The 15,068-nt window shown below is 39.1% G+C and overlaps 1 protein-coding gene and 1 non-coding gene across 51 annotated transcripts in view; both read left to right on the plus strand.

The window, feature by feature from the left end:
- The window catches only part of PUM1 (pumilio RNA binding family member 1), a 136,603-nt gene that overhangs the window by 94,055 nt on the left and 27,480 nt on the right, over window positions 1–15,068 (plus strand). For 16 of the 50 annotated variants that reach the window (XM_065526124.1, XM_065526128.1, XM_065526120.2 and 13 more), the window contains 4 exons: window positions 4,369–4,507; window positions 5,562–5,705; window positions 6,595–6,891; window positions 7,958–8,194. In XM_065526124.1, coding sequence (XP_065382196.1) covers window positions 4,369–4,507; window positions 5,562–5,705; window positions 6,595–6,891; window positions 7,958–8,194 — 817 coding nt within the window. The remainder of the gene's footprint in view (window positions 1–4,368; window positions 4,508–5,561; window positions 5,706–6,594; window positions 6,892–7,957; window positions 8,195–15,068) is intronic. The other 34 variants (XM_074014029.1, XM_005544176.5, XM_074014036.1 and 31 more) reach the window with 3 other exon arrangements.
- On the plus strand, window positions 4,625–4,697 carry LOC123571093 (small nucleolar RNA SNORD103/SNORD85). Its single transcript, XR_006695262.1, has one exon. It is a non-coding gene; the product is annotated as a small nucleolar RNA SNORD103/SNORD85 (small nucleolar RNA).

Here is a 15,068-nt window from a genome sequence, read left to right on the forward strand (position 1 = left end):
TCTTGAAATTCTGCCTGTTATTTGGACACTATGAAATTATTTTCTTGGCAGCAGATGCCATTCTCATACCATATATAAGGAAATTCAGTAAAGAATTTGTTGGCAGAATGAGTGATCTGTTAAAATAAATTTCTTTTGAGACGGAGTTTTGCTTTTGTCACCCAGGCTGGAGTGCAGTGGTGCCATCTTGGCTCACTGCAACCTCTGCCTCCAAGGTTCAGACGATTCTCCTGCCTCAACCTCCCAAGTAGCTGGGATTACAGGCATGCGCCACCACGCCTGGCTAATTTTTGTATTTTTGGTAGAGGCGGAGTTTCACCACATTGGCCAGGCTGGTCTCGAACTCCTGACCTCAGGTGACTACCCGTCTTAGCCTCCCGGAGTGCTGGGATTACAGGCATGAGCCACCACGCCTGGCCACATTTCTTTTTTTGTTTTATTTTTTTTCAGATGGAGTCTAGTTCTGTTGCCCAGGCTGGAGTGCGCTGAGCTCTCAGCTCACCGCAACCTCCGCCTTCTGGGTTCACGTGATTCTCCTGCCTCAGCCTCCTGAGTAGCTGGGATTAGAGGTGTGTGCTGCCACACCTGGCTAATTTTTGTATTTTAGTAGAGATGGGATTTCACCATGTTGGCCAGGCTGGTCTCGAACTCCTGACCTTCAGTGATCCACCCGCCTCGGCCTCTCAAAGTGCTGGGATTACAGGCACGAGTCACTGTGCCTGGCCTATTAAATAAGTTTCTTTCTTTCTTTTTTTTTTTTTTTTTTGAGACGTAATCTTGCTCTGTCATCCAAGCTGGAGTGCAGTAGTGCCATGTTTGCTCACTGCAACCTCTGCCTCCCAGGTTTAAGTGATTCTCCTGCCTCAACCTCCCTAGTATCTGGGATTACAGGCACGTGCCACCACGCCTGGCTAGTTTTTGTATTTTTAGTAGTGACGGGGTTTTACCATGTTGTCCAGGCTGATATCAAACTCCTGACCTTAAGTGTTGGCCTCCCAGAGTGCTGGGATTACAAGTGTGAGCCACGGCACCTAGCAAATAAATTTCTTAATAACTGCTTTTTGTGGATAAGTCTGTATTTCTTTGTGTGATCATCTTTTTGTTTAAATGGCTGCCAAATTATTATGCATTTGGAAGACTAAAGTAATTACCATGTTTTAAAATTAGCTCTAATACAGTGAACAAGAATAATACTAATAACTGCTGTTAATTGAAAGCTTTCTGTGCAGAATTAAGTGTTCTACATGTAATTTCTGTTTCTCTTACTAATTATGATAGATGTACAACTTCTCGTTTTATGAAATAGAATTTCATAATTGAGAGGAAACCGATTGAAGAAATATAATTTGTGTGCCCAGAGTCACACAAGTACAAAGTTGTTAAGATTTAAATATAAGCCCATGTCTTGATAACTTGTTTCCTGACCATATTGTGATGTCTTGACTTAAAGAAAATCTGAGATCTTGTGCTTCTTCTATCGTTAACTAGCTACAACTAGGGCAAGTTGGGTGGGTTCTCTAAATGCATATATTTTTGTTATAAAATGGACATAATAATCATTAACTTTTCAGTTTTCTGTCAGGCCCTTCAGGTTCTGTCAAACCCTACTAAGGAGAAGTTTTTAGCATTAGTTTTTAATTAGCAGCCATTGTTTCGAAAATATGATTTTCTTGGTAAACTGCCTTGTCATAGTAATTAAAATGAGAGGTTCTTTTTAAACTTTGCTGTTGGCCTTGTATTTTATCAGAAAGTATATGTTGCATTCTAGGCAAGCTAACTGTTCTAGGATAGTTTTTATAAATTCAGTCATTTTGTAGATTTTGTTAGACTTTAAAACGTTACTTGTGAAACTGTACATTTTGTTTCCATAAAATCATCGATTTGACAGCTATTGATGAAATGAAAATATATGAATATTGGCAGGTAACTGAAGGACTTTTATGTATAGTTAGGGGTACTGGACAGATTTCTAGAGAGTGAACAAAAAGCTAACACTGTTTTCCTTATTACAAGACTCATCAATAGTCTTAGACTACTTCTTTCTTTAGGTACCTTGTCCACTCCATCACTCCTGTCCTTTCAAAGAACACCTAATCAAACATAAACCTACTTCTTTATATTCTATGAGAGCAGTGCTTTCATTGTTTTTTAAAATCTTCAGCAATTTTGAACTATTAACATTTGCCGTATTTCTGTGCTTGCTATTTACTTATCCTAGAGTGAGATCTCTTTTGAGTTACTGGGTATGTAAATTCTAAGTATTTGGCAAAACTCACCTGTACAGTCCCCAGACTCTTCTATCTATGTAGCTTGAAACACACTGTCTCTTATAAAGTTGGTTAGGTTCTTTAGGTCAGAAACAAATTATATAATATCTTGATAATAGTGATTTGCTATTGGTTATTGATTATCTCCTAGGTATCAGTGTGGCTTAAAGACATTATTTCAGATATTTCCAGCAAATCTGCAAGATCATTTGTTAATTCTTACTTATTACTGATATAGAAGTAAAAGATTGGGCAAATCAAGTGTCCATCCATCTCTTCTTGCCAGTGTGGACAGTGTTGGTCACCTTATACCCACTTAACAAATATTTAATTGGTTATTAGTGTTGTTTCTCTTTTTACTTTTTTTTTTTTTTTTTTTTTACCAATGGTACCAATAATAATTTGCACCCATTTTCTTGACCATATGTCTAACTTTTATAAATAACACAGTGAAATTGAAAGTGGTCTGATAAGAACTGTGCACTTGACAATATGGCAAAACACATTGTTAGGAACTTTAGTAATTTTAGCCTTGGTTTGTGGGTTTTGCATTTTTGCTTTCTGGAGTGTGTAGATCTTGTGAGATAGATTCTTCACATCATTCAGAATAATAATGATTGCTAGCATTTTGATGTCTATGTTTTATTAATAAAAAGTAGATCTTTGACTGGGCTCAGTGGCTTCACACTTGTAATCTCAACACTTTGGGAGGCCAAGGCAGGTGGATTGCTTGCACCCAGGAGTTAGAGATTAGTCTGAACAATATGGTGAGACCCTGTCTCTACAAAAAAATAGAAAAATTAGCTAGGTGTGGTGGTGCACACCTGTAGTACCAGCTACTCAGGAGAGGTGGGAGCATCTCTTGAGCCTGGGAGGCAGAGGTTACTGTGAGCTACTGTGAGCTGAGACGGTGTCACACTGCACTCCAGCCTGAGCAGCAGAGCATGGCCCTGTCTGTTCCCTGCCCCAACCCTCACCCCAAAAAGGTAGATCCTTTATCACAGTGGCATAACTGGTATTCTGCACTGAACTTGACTAATGCGTATGTTTGTGGAATTTGTGAGAGGGAAATAGAAATAGTCAGGTGAGAGCCCTACCAAATCGAATCTGGTGAACTCATTTGGGGCCATGTGGACCTTAATAAATAGATTAGCGTTAAAGAGGAAATATTCTCATTCCATCTTTTATGTGCATGTGAGACTTAGTTAACTTTAAATATGTGGGTAAATTACCCCTGTTCATCCTGTCTGGAACCCCTTCCCCCCACCATTAATACTCTTTTTTTCTTTTTTTGTTTTTTGAGATAGAGTTTTGCTCTTTCCCCCAGGCTAGAGCGAAGTGGCTTGATCTCAGCTCACTGCAACCTCCGCCTCCCAGGTTCAAGTGATTCTCCTGCATCAGCCTCTCCAGTAGTTGGGATTATAGGCGCCTGCCACCACGCCTGGCTAATTTTTGTATTTTTAGTAGAGACGGGGCTTTGCCATATTGGCCAGACTGGTCTCGAACTCCTGACCTCCGGTGATCCACCTGCCTTGGCCTCCCAAAGTCCTAGGGTTACAGGCGTGAGCCACCATGACTGGCCTGTTACATTTTTTTTTCTTCACCCACTTTTTGTCAGAGCACTGACATTACATAGTATGGTTTATTGTCTATCTCATTCATTAAAATAAAAGCTCCATAAGGACAGGGGCTTTGTCGGTCTTGTTGATTGCTCTGTCTCACTTGCCCATTTGCCACTTCGTAGGCATTAAATATTTGATAACATTACCACTTGCTGATGCCAGATGTTTCAAATTCATCTTTTAACTTAATTATCACAAGAACTTTATGAGGCAGATGAGATAAAATGTTTGAATGAATGAATCACTTTTTTGTGCTTTTTGCTGCTTATAAAGGTAATGTGTTTAAAGTAAGAATGGTAGACTGAAATTCCACTATATGAAATGTTATTAATTGAATTTATACCCTAACAGCTGTGACATATAAAAACCATTATAGGGAAAATGTTTTACAATTAAGTTTTAAAAGTTGATCCAACCTGAGCATATGGTAGGTCTTCTCCAATGAAAAGAAAGTGGTTATTTCTGTCTTCCCTTCCCAGGTTCTCCGTGGAGGAGCCAGCCAACGTCCTTTGACCCCAAACCAGAACCAGCAGGGACAGCAAACAGATCCCCTTGTGGCAGCTGCAGCAGTGAATTCTGCCCTTGCATTTGGACAAGGTCTGGCAGCAGGCATGCCAGGTGCGGCTGCATTGTTATTCCTAATACTTTGGCAGGGAAAAAGGCTGCACGTTTGAGGTGATTACAGAGGGGAATGAGCAGTGCTTTCACCTTGCTTAGGCTTGTCATGATTTGGGGACTGGCAAGGATGATATACACTTGCCCTCACTTAGACTATAGTTCACTGATGAGAGCATTGTTCTGAGCCAGTCTTAAGTCATATTGGAGGTATCTAAATGTCCATGCAGCTTGGAATATGTGGTTTTTTTCCTTGGTGGGTTATCTGTTTTCTGTCTCAGAATTAGTGGTAGATGGAGTGGCCAAGCTAGTTTACAAGGCTTAGTCTTTATGTTGATGTTTTTGAACAACATGATTAGCGAGAAATTTCTGGTACACCTTGATAGGGTCATCTCTTACATTTTTAAGGTTTCTCTTAAACCAATAGTAGGGGTTCTTTTTAGCTGCCTACCTCTGAGATATGTGTTTATATAGACATATCTTGAATATATGTTGTTTTTGGTTCACTGTCAGCTGGGTTTGGTGCTTTGCATGGGATTAAATGTAGTTTCATGTTCTACATATGAAACAAGTCTTTGAGAGATGTCAGCGTATTTTTATGGACCTTTACTGATCATAGAGCATAGCCAATTTAACTGAGCCATTTATGAATTCAATAAATAACTTTAACCTGTTTCATTTGTTTTTTAGTTGCTAAGCCTTTGTGTGTTCTTAGGAAGTCACCTGCAGTTTTTCATATGGCTTAAACTGGGATGTGGAGATTCTATTTCACATAATATTGAAAGATCATGTTATTTAAAGCCTGTCTAGGTTTTTCCTGCTGTTTTGCGGGATATTTGTTCTTAGATTATTATGTAGTATGAAAGTACTATGATTTTTATAATCATTTGTAGCCTCTTTTATTTGTTTATTCAACTATTTAAGTGATGGAACCAGTATATAAATCTAGGTCAATTCAACCCCAAAGCTGAGTTTATGATTATTGACAATATGTTGGTGCCCAGGAGATACTTGTTTGTTTAACATACACATTTCTCTGTTGGTTTGATATTCGTAGGTTATCCGGTGTTGGCTCCTGCTGCTTACTATGACCAAACTGGTGCCCTTGTAGTGAATGCAGGTGCGAGAAATGGTCTTGGAGCTCCTGTTCGACTTGTAGCTCCTGCCCCAGTCATCATTAGTTCCTCAGCTGCACAAGCAGGTGAGCGCACATCTGAGTGGACTCCTGCCAGAGATCTAAAAGTGGCGACTGATAGTGATATTCTTAAAGTATGTTGAAATACACTTTTGGCAATTCTCAGTATATCAGTTTTACCCTGTAATGTTTCAAAAAGAGATCAGAAGCAATAAGTGACCTTGGTGGATTCTCCTTTTTGTTGGGAGGGGTGGCATGTGCCAGCTGGTTAGAAGCAAAGTCTGGTTCCACTGAGAACATAGAAGTTGCATTACTCACACAAAATGGCTTTGTTGGCAGAAATCCAAGGCTGATTTCACAGAAATCCAAGTCATTATTTTAAGATAATTTTAGAGGAGGGGTTGTTTTTTGCCATAGGGGCAGGAATGGAGGAAGTGGGAAACAGTAGTGAGAAGTGACAGAATAATACATTTTGTTGGGAGGAGTAATAGTTTTTTACTTTAAGTGTTTATATGTTTTGTTTTGTTTTTTTTTAATTAGGAACAATAACAGGAACATCTAGAAGACAGCAGTGTGCTAAAATAGGAACTTGAAGGATGTATATGCATTACATGGTTCTAGAAGAAACCCTCAACATAGTTATTTATGGAATTTAAGATTTTAGGAAGTAATTGTATTTGATGGATACGTTGGATGTTTATACCCCTTTTAATCTGTAGTCTCTTTAAAGCTACCAGCATAGTGAACTTCTTCTAGTGGTATTTTGAGTTCAAATTGAAAGTAGAAACAGAAAATAGCAGCTTCATATGAAGGGATCAAAGACAGATTTGTATGGTTTGTGTCTGTTTTGAAAAGATAGGCAGCATTAAAAGGTTTTCTGAAAAAAGATAAAAATGTAGTTTGGAAATGTGGCCAGTCCCTTTCATAGCCAAACGGTTTGCTTTCTTCTTCATAGCTGTTGCAGCAGCCGCAGCTTCAGCAAATGGAGCAGCTGGTGGTCTTGCTGGAACAACAAATGGACCATTTCGCCCTTTAGGAACACAGCAGCCTCAGCCCCAGCCTCAGCAGCAGCCCAATAACAACCTGGCATCCAGTTCTTTCTACGGCAACAACTCTCTGAACAGCAATTCACAGAGCAGCTCCCTCTTCTCCCAGGGCTCTGCCCAGCCTGCCAACACATCCTTGGGATTCGGAAGTAGCAGTTCTCTCGGCGCCACCCTGGGATCCGCCCTTGGAGGGTTTGGAACAGCAGGTAGAAATTAGACTGATATGCTCTTAAGACTGAATTTTAATTATTTTTACAATCCTTCTGGAATACTGGCAATGCATGGAACCACAGGCAGATCTGGACCAAGCCTTGTGGGAATCCAGCCATCCCACATAATCTGTGAGATGATAGACTATTGAAATCAAGTTATACAGATGGGACCTATTTCGATCCATGCTCATGTGGCTACTTACTTAATCAGTTTCTTCCAGGGATTTGAAATCTAGGGAAGATTTTTGCTATAATTGGGAAAAATATGGAGGGAACTATAGAAACTGATATCAAAAACTGAGGGAGGAGGACTTACTAAAGATAGCAGAGCTGAAATACTCTACAATTGAGACTGAGCTGAGTTCTTGGCCTGCAGGCCTTAAAGAGTTACAAGTTTTCTTCAGTCTTCTGAGTAGAATATAAGGTAGACGTGTGGAAAATTAGGAGGAAGGATATTAGACCAAGATATTTTTAATGTTGTGATGAAAAAAGCAGGAGTGTAGTATGGTGAATAATGGGATAATTGCAGAGATTATAAAAAACAAAAGTGATCCCTAAATAGAAGGGCATGTGTGAAAGAAATTATCTTAATTGGAATTGAGGGCAGCGTTGACTCTAGATTGAACCCACTGAGAAAACAGGCTTTCAATATAGAAGTCTTGTGTAGTGGGGCAGTAGCCCATTTACAAATCTTTTTTCTGTATCCCATTTTTCTACTTGAACCTGTTCAATTGATGAAAGGCATTCTTCTAGTCCATTTTCTTCCACCTTTTCCATAGCTCATGTGGCCGTCAGAGCTTTTTAACCCTCCCTTATCCTATAATATACAACACCCCATAGGAAGGTAAATTTGGCATACGTTTGATGGTCATGTTAACCTGAGCCATGTCCTCTTTATTACTTATCTGCCCCTAGTACTGCTACATTAACAGTTAGGCTGTCTCTGCTGACAAATTTGCGGTGGTAAGGAGTCTGGATCAAAGTGTTAGGAACAGGTCACTGGGCTTGTTCTTCGAAGAACAGGCCTGTTCTTATCTGCATTGTTTTAATTCCATTTTAGTTGCAAACTCCAACACTGGCAGTGGCTCCCGCCGTGACTCCCTGACTGGCAGCAGTGACCTTTATAAGAGGACATCGAGCAGCTTGACCCCCATTGGACACAGTTTTTATAACGGCCTTAGCTTTTCCTCCTCTCCTGGACCCGTGGGCATGCCTCTCCCTAGTCAGGGACCAGGACATTCACAGACACCACCTCCTTCCCTCTCTTCACATGGATCCTCTTCAAGCTTAAACCTGGGTAAGAACCATTACTCTAACACCACCTTGAACTCTAGAACTCTCTTGCCACCGATGACATTACAAGAACTTTGCATAAGCAAAGGACAGTCCCTTTATACTAGAAGTGTCCTGGGTATTCTGTGCCTTCCGTAAATACCTCATGTTATTCAGGCTGTACCTATAGATAGTGTAGCAGTTTTGGCTTTACTATAGTTGGGTACATTCCCTGTATATTCAGTTAGCTTTAGTATGAACATTTGATTCTTTGGCTACCTGTGAGAGTATTTCCATGTAAACAATATAAACACAGGTTCATTTCAGTGAAGCTAGGAAACACAGAGACAGAATTTAATCACCTAGTATCACCACCTGCAATACCACCACAATTAATATTTTGCCTTATTTCTTTTCAAAGTTTCCCCTCTGCTATATGTACATATAATATCTTGCTTTTTCACAAAAAGCATTTGATTTTTAAAATTTTGCCATATTTTAAAATATTTGTAAATATAAACTCTCAAATTATACAGTATGCTAATGAGGAAATGTATATTTCCCTGTTAAATATTTAGGTTGTTTTAATGCATGGGATTTTAAAATATTACCATCTAGAGTCTAGAAAATAGGGAAAGAAAAAGAGGATCCCAAGCAGCAGGCTATAAGAATGAAAAGAAAATTATATTACTTTTTTTTTTTTTTTTTTTTTTTTTGGGGGGGGGGTGGCAAATCTCTAAATCTTTCAGGACACGGGAGATATTTTCTTATCTCAAACATGGTGCATACTTCTCTCCCACAGTTATGTATTAAGTTTGAAGTACTGATTTATTTGCTAGATGGGGAAAATTGAGTCCTAGATGTAGAGTCACCATATAATGTATCATGCTAACCATAACACTCTTGTGAGTGGAAGAGGGTGCTATGAATAATTACTTGGTAATGATAGGCCTAAATCAGGACTGTCGTGGGCAAATCAGCATGTGTGGCCACTTTACCAAGAAGATTCTGTTTTTAACCAGCGAGATTAAATGGCTTCATGGACTCAGAAGTGAGAACTGACTAAAAACAAACAGGATACCTTCGTTTGGATAGGCAGACTAGAAAGTGATTTATAGGATTCAAGAGAAGTCTGAAGTGGGTAGCGTAATAGACTTATTATTCTAGACCTACGAGTGACAACTTTGAGTTTGAAAGAGGCGAGTTTCAAGTCAAAACTATGTTTATATATACACATTGGCATGTGTGTGCGTATCCTGAAGTTTTATACAGTAAGAACTGTAGTTGTAGAACTCATTTTCTCAGGTTATATATGAACATCACTTTATAAAAGTTACTGTGACTTTCCTGATTAGTAGGTCCATAATAAGTAGACAGGCGATGGGGTACATTCCCCAACAGTGTTTCCTAGTGACACAATGCCTGGCTTTAAAGACTGGGGGTTAATGCAAAATCTGGAGAGGAGTGTCAGACTCCCAGTTTGATATATGGCTAGAAGGAAGGAACCAATGTTAATTGACCTGGCATTTACCTGCTGGTGTTAATGGTTTTGGGTCCTGTACATACAACCCTGGAAGGTATAGGTATTATTTCGTGTCTGAGGACTTAAATATCTTGCCTAGCCTAGATCATCTTGGATTTGAACAGGTTTAGAATCAAGCATATTTGACTCCAAAGCATGCAGTTTCAGTGTATATCCTGTCACATGATATACTCAGAGTATCTTGAACCAGTCCATTATCAAATCCAGAAATATATATCTTAATTTCTTGGTTTAAAAACAGGTAAACTATGTCATCCCATACTGTGTACTAAACAACCTGAACCTGCTAAAATTTTTTTCATAAAGAACCAGATAGTAAATGTTTTAGGTTTTATAGGCCAGATGGTGTCTGTAGTGAATATTCTACTCTGCTGTTGGAAGGCAACCACAGACAAAATGTAAATGAGTGAATATGTAGCTATCTTCTAATAAAACTTTATTTATAAAAATAAATGGGCCGGGCACGGTGGCTCACATCTGTAAGCCCAGCACTTTGGGAGGCCGAGATAGACAGATCACTTGAGGTCAGGAGTTCAAGACCAGCCTGGCCAACATAGTGAAACCCCACCTCTACCAAAAAATACAAAAATTAGCCAGGCATGGTGGTGCGTGCCTGTAGTCCTACCTACTTGGGAGGCTGAGGTGAAAGAATTGCTTGAACCTGGGAGACAGGCTGCAGTGAGCTGAGATCATGCCACTGCACTCCAGCCTGAGCAACAGAGTAAGACCCTGTTTCAAAATAAGTTAAGATAAAATCAAATAAAAAGCTGTGGTTCCTTGGTGCGTGGAAATGGAGCCGGAAGTGTTACTTTCATGCATAATACCTTTCCTTTCTAAAGTATCAGCAATTTAATGTAATACTACCTCTTAATTCATGTTTTCCCTTTGAAGAAGGAAATAACTATTAGTGTGAGTTATTTCTTGTCAAATGACTTGTTGCCTTCCTAGTTTTATGTTTAACGTAACTTCTCCTTGGAAACATTCACCTTGTTTACGCAGTTTCTTTGTGTACATTTGCATTAGACTTGTGTTGTGTGTAGTACATGTTTCATATATGCCATTCCTGAGGAACTCTTTGTCTCAATTAGTACAGCTTTGCCTCCGCTCAGTCTGTTTCCTTGAGAAAATAGAGGTGTGCTACTTGGTTTCTAACGATCTCCATAAAGAGGCCTTAAAGACGTTTTAGTATAAGAAACTTAACATTTCTTTCTGGCCCACACCTAATATAGCTTCTGTGGTTAATACTGCTTCACTGCTGCCACCAGCCATCAGCAGTGACGAGCAGCCATACTAAGCATTTTATATTCATTGTGTTGAATACTCAAAAGAACTCTTCACCCCTTAAAACTCAGCATGTCTTAATGAATGTTGCTTAATGATACCAACCACAAAGCTAGTGTTTGAATGCGCATACCAGCCTGTATCTCTTGTGGATCTTTTCCCCATCTTGTCGTTTTTACACTTTGTCCCAGTAGGCAGATATGTGTTAGTATCGTCTAACAAAATCAGTGACCTGTTTAGTAATTTTTCCTGTTATTTATTTAAAAATCACTTACTCAGTGACCTGTTTAGTAATTTTTCCTATTATTTATTTAAAAATCACTTACTGAGTGGCGTGGTTTTTCATTACTGATTGTTTAAAGTTCAGACTAAAAACAAACCTTTTTGAGTTCTATTCCCCACCCCCGTTTTTATTGTTTGAGACAGGGTCTTGCTCTGTTGCCCAGACTGGAATGCAGTGGTGCTATCATAGCCCACTGTAACCTCAAACTCTTGGGCTCAAAGGATCTTTCCACTCCAGCATCCCAAGTAGCTGGTACTATAAGCACACACCACCACACCTGGCTAATTAAAATAATGTTTTTTTGTAGAAACTAAGTCTTGCTATGTTGGTCAGGGTGTCTTGAACTCTGGGCCTCCAGTGATCCTCTTGCCTTGGCCTCTGAAAGCACTAGGATTACAGGTGTGAGCTACTGTTCCTGGCTCCTTTTTTTCTTTATTTTATTTTATTTATTTTTTTGAGATGAGTTTCACTCTGTGGCCCAGGTTGGAATGCAGTGGCATGATCTTGGCTCACTCCAACTTCTGCCTCCCGGTTCAAGAGATTCTCTTGCCTCAGTCTCCTGTGTAGCTGGGAATGCAGGCACGTGCCACCATGCCCAGCTAATTTTTTATTTTTAGTAGAGATGAGGTTTAACCATGTTGGCCAGGCTGGTCCCTTTTTTTCAGTTTTAAAATGTTGTCTTTTAAAATGCAGTAGTTTTTTATTTTGATGGGGTTCAATTTATCTTGGTTTTGAAATAGTATCGAAGAAATCTTTGCCTAACTCAAACTCTTGGGGGAATATTTTCTCATGTTTTGCTCTAAAAAAAATTTATTGTTTTATCTCTTAAATATAAGTCTGATCCATTTTGAGTTAATTTTGGGTGTCAGGTCAGGGTTCATCTTTTTGCACATGCATTTCTAGTTGTCCTAGCACCATTTTCCTTCATAATTTTGGTGTACAGGTCTTGCACTGTTTCTGTTAAATTTATTCCTAATTGCATATATTTTTGATGCTATTATAAATAGAATTGTGTTCTGGTTTTATCTTTCGATCGACTGTTGCTTGCTTATAGAAATACAATTGGTTTTTGTATGTTGATCTTATATACTGCGGCCTCGCTGTAGTCATTTATTATTAGTTCTAATGGTTTTTGGGTGGAATCTGTAGGTTTTTCTACATATAAGATTATATCATCTAAGAATAAAAGCCATTTTCCAATCTGGATTACGTTTCTTTTTCTTGTCTGATTGCGCTGTGTAGAACCTCCAGTACAGGTTAAAATCCCAAATCAAAATTCTGAAATGCTGAGTTTTTGGAGTGTCAACAAAGTCTTTGTTGAAAGTCAACAAAGCTCAAAGGAAATGCTCTAGAATTTTTGATTCTCATATTAGGATGCTCAGCTGGTAAATATAATGCAAGTATTCCAAAATCTGAAAGACTTTAAAGTCTGAAACACTTCTGGTCCCAAGTATTTTGGATAAAGGGTGCTCGACCTGGACAGTGTTAAATGGAAGAAGTAAGAGCACACATCCTTCCCTTGTTCCTGATCTTTTTTTTTTTTTTTTTTTTTTTGAGATGGAGTCTCGCTTTGTCGCCCAGGCTGGAGTGCAGTGGCCGGATCTCAGCTCACTGCAAGCTCCGCCTCCCGGGTTTACACCATTCTCCTGCCTCAGCCTCCTGAGTAGCTGGGACTACAGGTGCCCGCCACCACGCTCAGCTAGTTTTTTTGTATTTCTTTTAGTAGAGACGGGGTTTCACCATGTTAGCCAGGATGGTCTTGATCTCCTGACCTCGTGATCCGCCCGTCTTGGCCTCCCAAAGTGCTGGGATTACAGGCTTGAGCCACCGTGCCCGGCCTGTTCCTGAACCTGGCGGGAGCTGGGGGTAAAGCATTTTATCTTTTACCATTAAGCATAATCTAATACATTAAGCATAATCTAAAACAGTTGGTTTTTAGTAGATGCCCTTTATTAGGTTGAGAAAGTTTCCTTCTAGCCTAAGTTTGTTGTGAGTTTTTGTTGTGAATGGGTTTTAGTTTTTGTCAAGTGTTTTTTCTGCCTTTTTTTTTTTTTTTGAGATGGAATCTTGCTCTGTCGCCCAGGCTGGAGTGCAGTGGTGCAATCTCAGCTCACTGCAACCCCCGCTTCCCAGGTTCATGCCATTCTCCTGCCTCAGCGTCCCAAGTAGCTGGGACTACAGGCGCCTGTCACCATGCCCGGCTAATTTTTTGTATTTTTAGTAGAGACAGGGTTTCACCGTGTTGGCTAGGATGGTCTCGATCTCTTGACCTCTTGATCTGCCCGCTTTGGCCTCCCAAAGTGCTGGGATTACAGGCGTGCGCCACCTTGCCTGGCTGTTCTTTCTGTATTTGACGATCTTGTGGCTTTTATCCTGTATTCTGTGAATGTGGTATGTTACATTAATTGATTTTCAGATGTTAATCCAACCCTGCATTCCAGATATACATCTTAAATGATGATCATGTGGCTTTTATCCTGTATTCTGTGAAAGTGGTATGTTACATTAATTGATTTTCAGATATTAATCCAACCCTGCATTCCATATATACCTCTTACTTTGGTCATGTTCAATTCGGTGTGTTTGTATTTTTGTTGAGAATTTTTGAATCTGTATTAATGAAGGATGTGTGTTTTTCTTTCTCGTGAGGTATTTGTTGTGGCTTGGTGTCAGGGTGATATTGACCTCATAGCATGAACTTCGAAGTGTAGCATCCCCCTCTATTTTCTAGAAGAGTTTGTGGAGTATCCGCATTATTTCTTTAGACATTTGATAAACTTGACTAGGTAAGGCAGTCTTAACCTGGACATTTATTTGTAGTAAGATTTTTACTTACCCCATTTCTTTACCTCTTATAGGTCTTATGGGTTCAGATTTTTATTTCTTCTTGAGTCAGTTTTGGTAATTTGTGACTTTCTAGGAATTTGTCCGTTTCATCTAAACTGCCAAATTTGTTAGCATAAAATGCACTATTTTAATAAGTGAAATCTCTCTCAATCTTCCTCTCCCATCTCCCCCATACATGCATATGTACCCATGAATGTGCACATATAAAATATGTTGTGACCCTGAACAAGACAGATGTTGCAATTATTTATTTTATTTGACCTAATTATGTGTTGCATGTCTCAATTTAACAGTATTATTTTTGTAATTATTAATCATAGTTAATAAATATGAATTTTCTTAACTAGATCTGTAACTCTCATTTGTGGTTTATATGTGGTTTACATAGAAAACCTTAAACTCTCACTTATAACGGAAACATCCGTCTCTGGTAAATTCTGCTTCCCATCTCAAAGAGAAAAAAGTAAAGGATGTGGATATGAGTGTCCCCAAAGACTGACTGTAGCGGTTTCACGCCCTGCCTACCCATAGATCTCCTTATCCTACTCCACCCTTTCTCACTCCTCATTTCTTAGAATGCTTCTCCATGCTTATAGTTTTCTGCACAATCCCCAGGCTGTATCATTTAAAAACTCTTAAACATCAAGAGGTAGCAGGTAGTTTTTGTTGACAATACCCAGGCTTTTCATTTGCCCGGGAAGAAAGTGTTATGATTGTTCATTACTTCAGAAATGAAATATATAATAGTAAAAAGGAGCTCAAAAGTTCATAAGCTGTCCAGGGCAAAAGAATCAAAGCATTTATAACTGAAATTTAGTTCTAAACTAAAAAGCATTTAGTTTTATTATCATGATAGAATTATCATCCTCTTAAAATGTATTCTTTCTGTTCTTTATCTTCAGAGTTTTATGTGCCTTTTAGTTTTTTAGGAAAAGCACAGCTCAA

The sequence above is a fragment of the Macaca fascicularis genome, chromosome 1 (genome assembly GCF_037993035.2).
Source record: "Macaca fascicularis isolate 582-1 chromosome 1, T2T-MFA8v1.1".
NCBI lineage: Eukaryota > Metazoa > Chordata > Mammalia > Primates > Cercopithecidae > Macaca > Macaca fascicularis.